General features: G+C 49.5%; 1 protein-coding gene across 6 annotated transcripts in view; it reads left to right on the top strand.

Moving 5' to 3' along the window:
• Positions 1-3,422: 3,422 nt before the first annotated feature.
• Positions 3,423-6,000, top strand: part of RIC8B (RIC8 guanine nucleotide exchange factor B) — a 148,879-nt gene continuing 146,301 nt past the window's right edge. For all 6 annotated transcript variants that reach the window (XR_004046157.2, XR_006680355.1, XR_004046156.2 and 3 more), the window contains exon 1: positions 3,423-3,549. Coding sequence is in view for 3 of the 6 variants with exons in the window: in XM_004700329.2 (XP_004700386.1) it covers positions 3,466-3,549 (84 nt within the window). In the remaining 3 variants the exon portion in view is untranslated. The remainder of the gene's footprint in view (positions 3,550-6,000) is intronic.

Genomic DNA, 6,000 nt, shown 5'->3' with positions numbered 1-6,000 from the left:
AAAAAAAAAAGAAAGTCTCTACCTAGATATTTTCCTTGCTAATATCCTCTCTGGGAACCCTTGCTCCAAAAATAGATATATGGCTACCCCAAAAGCACTTGACACAGTACAAGACACAGAAGATGCAATCAGAAAAGTTGCAGTTATAGCTACCATTTGCATACCAGTTCATGCATGCAACTGAACTCATCTGAACTTCAGATTTCTTCTCTATCAAATGGGGCCAATGTGTTCCTCAATGACGTACTGCGATCATGTAAAAAATGTTCTGCAAACTGTTAAGATGTTACTATTACCTGGGAAATGTGGGGTTCTATTCCTTACCTTCTTAAGAAGTGTGCTTTCCCTGCCCCCACCAAAGAGAGTGATTAAAATCTGATGTAATTACAGACATGGCACCCACCCTATACCTGGCTCAACAAATATGCTTTTAAAAAAGGGTTTGTAGCATGAAGGGTACAGTTCACAGAATGACCCAAGACCCCAGAACTCTGGTCCCATGTTCATGTTCCTCTGGGAATCCCCAGTGCCTCGCCCAGTGTCTGACTACAGCAGAAACTCAGCATTATCAGGTGAACAAATCTTTGCCTGCATTAGTTCTTCAGCACAGCTCCAATGGAAGAGGTGGCCAGGGAACATCAACGATGATTTCTCTTAACGAGTGTAAAACTAGAAATGACCTGAAGAATCCAGCCATTTCCTAACAGCTGGGAGAGCAGAAAGAGAATGGTCTCTACTAGGCTTTACGTCAGCATGCAACTTCTGCAATGAATCCAATAATTTCTCCAAGACTCACGTTTCCGTACCTTAAAATGAGCATACTGCCTCCCCCACAAGTGGTATAGTAGGTTACAAGTTGGGCTGTTAACCGCAAGGCCAGCGATTCAAAACTATCAGTGGTTTTTAGGGAGAAAGATGAGGCTTTCTGCTCTCATAAATAGTTTTAGCCTATGATGGTGCCCAGCTATCAAGAGATATAGTGTCTGGGGTCTTAAAGGCTTGAAGTTACACAAGTAAATCTAGCAGAGAAGCAACAAGCCCACATGGAAGAAACACATCAGTCTGTGCGATCATGAGGTGTCAACAGAATCGAGTAACAGACACCAGAAGACCCAAAACAAACACAAAAAAACATTACTGTTGAGAACAAGGCGGGTCGGTGTAGAGACCCAAAACCCTTTCTTAGACAATAGGACATCCCTTCACAGAACAGTCACGAGGAAGGGATGAGTCAACCAGGGTGCAGTATAGCACCAATGAAACACACAGTATTCCTCTGGTTCCTTGAGGCTTCCTTACCCCCACTATCTTGACCCCAGTCCTTCCTTTCAGTTCTGGGTGTACCAGAGCATGTACACTGGTACAGATAAGAGCTCAGGATACACAGAATCCAGGTCAGATAAACCCTCCAGGAACAGAAATGGGAGTATTGATACCAGAAGGGTCGGGGGAAGGTGGGGATTGGAAGGGAAGAAGGGGAAACTGATCGCAATGATTGACACATAACCTGTCCCCCACCAAGGGGGACGAACAACAGAAACATAAGTGAAGGGAGACAGCAGTTGGTGTAAGATATGAAAATAATAATAATAATGTATAATCTATCAAGGGGGGAGGGAAAAAAGAGGAGCTGATACCAAGAGTCAAATAGAAAGTAAATGTTTAGAAAATGTTGATGGCTACTTATGTACAAATATGCTTGAAACAATGGATGCATGGATTGTTATATAAGCTGGAAAAGGCCCCACTAAAATGATTTTATAAAAAACTTAAAAACAAACAAACAGATCTTTAGCATTGCATGGCGCTGCTGGATACCCTTCATGAAATGATCATTGAAGATAAGGGCACTACAGCAAAGTATGGCAAAGAGAGAAGGTGGTGCCTGGCTATCAATTGCAATAGATCTTCAAAGGCTTGTATTCAAACAAGCAGCCATCTAAGCGAGGCGTCAACTAAGTCCACATGGAAGAAACACACCAGTTTGTGTGATCCAACCATGACAATAACAAAATTCAAATACGACAAAAAAGTATCAGAGCTGAAATTATGAATACCCAATTGGTAGAAGGCTATGGAGGGCAGTGGGAGCCCAAAATACATCTTCAGAGTAGTTAGATTAAACTGCTGGCAGACCCCCACTAGCCAAAGGCAAGGGTCTCAAACAGCGGTCTTTGTGAAATGCCCTTGATTCAAATCCTGACTTCATCATCAGTTCACCAGCTATGTGATTTAGGGCAAATCCTAACTCATCTGAGTCAGGTTCCTTTGGGCTCTACAAAGTCTGTGGTGTCAGGTTCGAGGCTATGGAGCAGAACGATGAGGCCTCTTCCTCCCATAAAGTGACAGTCTCCATAAACCACAGGGGCACCTGCACCCTGTTCTACAGCATAGCTGTGCATGAGAACTGACTCCATGGTAGTGAGTTTGGTGGTGGTGGTGGTGGTGGTGGTGCACAGACACGACCGAACACAGTCTGGAGCCCCGTAGGCCCTCGATAAATGAGCATCGATTACTATTAAAAAACAGGTGAAACCAAAACTTCCGTGTCTCCTATCATCTGGATCTCCCTCATTTGTGAAGCCGTAGACACAATCTGACCGCAAGCAGAGGAAGAAGGACAAAAATTCAGAGCGACCAAAACCACTAAATGAGAAAAGAGGGAATCAACCCGGTGCTTGAGGGTTCCCACCAAAGGGTGTCGATTTCCGCGATGGTCACTCTGCCAAAAGAGCCAAGGTTGGGGAGCAGGACAATCAGAACCGTCAGGAACAAAACACCAGGCAGCGACGACCTTAGACCCTCCCCCTAACGGTCCCTCCGCTGCTGGCCTCTGGCGGCCACCTACTCCCGTTTCCGGCCCTCGCAGGACCACAATTCCCAGCATGCCTTTGGTAGGAGGGCTTTCCCGCTGGATGACTACTAATCCCGGCATGCCATTCGCCGCTCCCGTAAGGTAGGTGGCCGAATGGGATGGCCCCGTTGCATGCAGGGAGTTGTAGTGTAGTTAGCTGCTGGCTCATAGCTGGGCGGCGAAGAGCCCAGATGCGCTCGTCGCTGAGGAGAATGATTCATAGAGGAGGGTCAGGAGAGGAGAACCGTTCTGTCTGTGACAGCCCAATTAGCAGGCTGGAGGCTGCTCCGAGCGAGGGACAGGCAGGAGAGCAAGCAAAGCCTCGGGCCTGACCCCGCCTCAGGCCCTTCTCCAGGCCTCCCTCGAGCTCTGGGCCTGGTCGGGGGCGGCCTCGAGGCGCCGGTTGCTGGGGGAGCGGTGACGTCGCGGGGTGAAAGTTGAGGGGCGGTGACGTCGGGCCTGCCCGGGCGGAGGCTGGCGGGTTGGAGGCTGGAGGGAGGGAGGGAAGGAAGGAAGCTGGGAAGGAGCGAGCGAGCGGAGGCGCGAGGCGTTTACCTGGAGGCACTGGCTTGGGCGCGCAGAGCGGCCGCAGCTCCCCCGCACCTGCGGCCATGGACGAGGAGCGCGCCCTCTACATCGTCCGGGCCGGCGAGGCGGGGGCTATCGAGCGGGTCCTGAGGGATTACAGCGACAAGGTAAAGAGCCTTGGCCCCGGGTGTGTGGGGATCGCACCCCCGGGCCGTCCTCCGGGCTTGCACACCGCATCCCTCCCCACCCCCCCCTTATTCCGGGATGCGCATGGCTCTCCCCTCCTCACCCTCCAGAAAAACGTTTCCGGCTTGGGCATGCGTGTTTGTGCCCCCAGCCGTCCCCAGCCGTGCAGCCTGCAGCCCCCTGCCCCCACTCCCGCGCCCATTCCCCTGTTCCTGGCCCCACAGCGTGCCCCACGGTCCTTCCCCCGAGCGTGCAAGTCACACCCCCGGAATCCTTCGCGGCACGCCTGTGCACTGTGCCCCACTCCGGGGTGCACCCATGCATGCCAGGCGTCCTCACCTGGATAGTAGAAAAATACGTGCTCCCTGCAACCACTCGGCCCTTGACGTGCAAAAAACCCCTCGGAATCCACGATGGCAGTTCTTTATGTGGAGCCCCGGTCAGTTTCCCAGGCGGGATGCCGGCTTTGGTGGCCCGATTCGATCCTCAGCGTGATCATGGGGTGGACGGAACTGTCCTCCCCATTTTATAGATGAGGAAACCGAGGCGCAGAAGGACTGAAATCACGCCCAAGGTCACGGACATTAATGTTGTAAGTGGGTGGAAAATCTAACTCTAATAATACCTGTTATTGCCTCGCACTAATAGCCTTCCTGTCCATTATCTCATTTAATCTTGACAGCCATCCCTTGTGAGGCATTAATCTACATTTTGCGACCGGGAGGCTCTAGATCTGTTAAGTAACTTGCCCAAGGTCATACTTGGTGAGCCAGGATTCCGGCCCTTGGTGTCTTCAAACTGCCCAGCCCTTTTTTCTTCCGTTTACAACTATGCAGTGACAAGCTCCCCGGGTATCCAGCCCGGTCACCTCCGGAGGATCTCTCTCCAAGAACCGTTAGCTCTCCATTATTTCTTCCTTCCAGGGATTTTGCTCCCGCCACACCTTTCTTCTGCATTTCAAAGACTAGGAATAACTGAATACTCCCTTCTGTGAAGGCACACCTTTCTCCCTGTCATCTGCCTTCACCAGGCTCTCCCCCTTCCAGTGTCTGCTCCAAGGACCACCTACCACTACCTGCACTCAGAGGGGAAGGAAGAGCAGAACAAAACAAGAGGAACCATCTGAAACCCCCCCAGCCCCATTGAATCCTAACTGACAGCTCTGGGACGGAACGAGGCAGTATTCCCCATTTTACAAATGATGGAAATAGGGTTTGTAATACAGCCCCATGCCCACCCAGCCAGCTACAGAGCGGGCTCCCATTTGAATGTAGGTTGACTCTGAGGCCAGTGCTTTTCGTACAGTATAAGCTGCTGTCTTTGTGAGGATGCCCGGGTTCCGTTCGCTTCACTTTTTCTTAGTTTTTTTCATAGCTCTTCTCATCGCGTCTCTATATTGTGGGCACTATATTCATTTAACGTGATTTATTACCGCTTTCAAAAGAGATGTGAGGCAGCTATAAACCAAGTTCCCCAAGGAAAAAAGGAAATACAGCAAGCAAAATGCTTGCTTATTGTGTTGAATCAACACACGTTTATTTACCACTCAACTATATGCCAGATACCCCGCCATAAATAGGAATGTGCTTTTGTAGAAGGAGGAGGAAAATCTTTCAACTGGATCTTTCCATGCCCTTCAATATTTCTACTTCCTTTTGTGGCTGAACTCATTCAAACTCCCAGATTTGCTTCTTCCCGTTTTTCTTTTCTGTCCTTGACCCTCCTTCAGGTTGGCTTCCACATGCCTTCCACGCCTGGTCCAGTGCTGGCAGAGCCGGAGCCCTGAACATCTCCAGCTCCCTTTTTACATTGGGAACATTTTAAGGTCGTTAGGCCTCATGTCCTAAACACTTGTACTTCAGTGGGCTAAGCCTGCAATTGCTGTGCCTTGATAGTGAATGGGAGTAGTTATCTCCTTTAGAAGAGAGTCCACTATGTTTCATTCAGATTAAACTAGGGACAGAGTGCAAAGAAAATCACTTTACTTATGTTGCAGTGGTGCTCAAGGGAAGAAACTGTGGGGCAGATGACTGTGGGAAATAACGCGCACGATGGTTAGACAGTAAGAACAAGGAGGTGGAATCAGTTGTCCTGTTCCGTTAACTGTGTGTGGAATCAGAAACCACTGGTTTCTTTGCCTGGAGAAACGAATCTGAGAATTGCTGTGTGGAATAGGAGGGATTCAGGGGGCAGTGAGAGGCTTTGATCAGTGCAGACAGTTAACATTTTCTGCTGCTAACCAAAGGATTGGAGTTCGAGTCCACCCAGAGGCCCCTCACAAGACTTGGCAATCTGCTTCCCCGCCCAAAATCAGCCATTGAAAATTCTTTAGCGTACAGTTGTACTCTGATGCACATAAGGTCACCATGAGTCTGGGTCAATTCAACATCATATAGTTAATGGGACATTGAAGAGCCTAGCTAAGAAGGGAA

Source organism: Echinops telfairi, unplaced genomic scaffold, assembly GCF_000313985.2.
Source record: "Echinops telfairi isolate 266 unplaced genomic scaffold, ASM31398v2 ScPeMD7_2;HRSCAF=8, whole genome shotgun sequence".
Lineage (NCBI taxonomy): Eukaryota > Metazoa > Chordata > Mammalia > Afrosoricida > Tenrecidae > Echinops > Echinops telfairi.
This window is presented reverse-complemented; position numbering and strand designations above follow the sequence as displayed.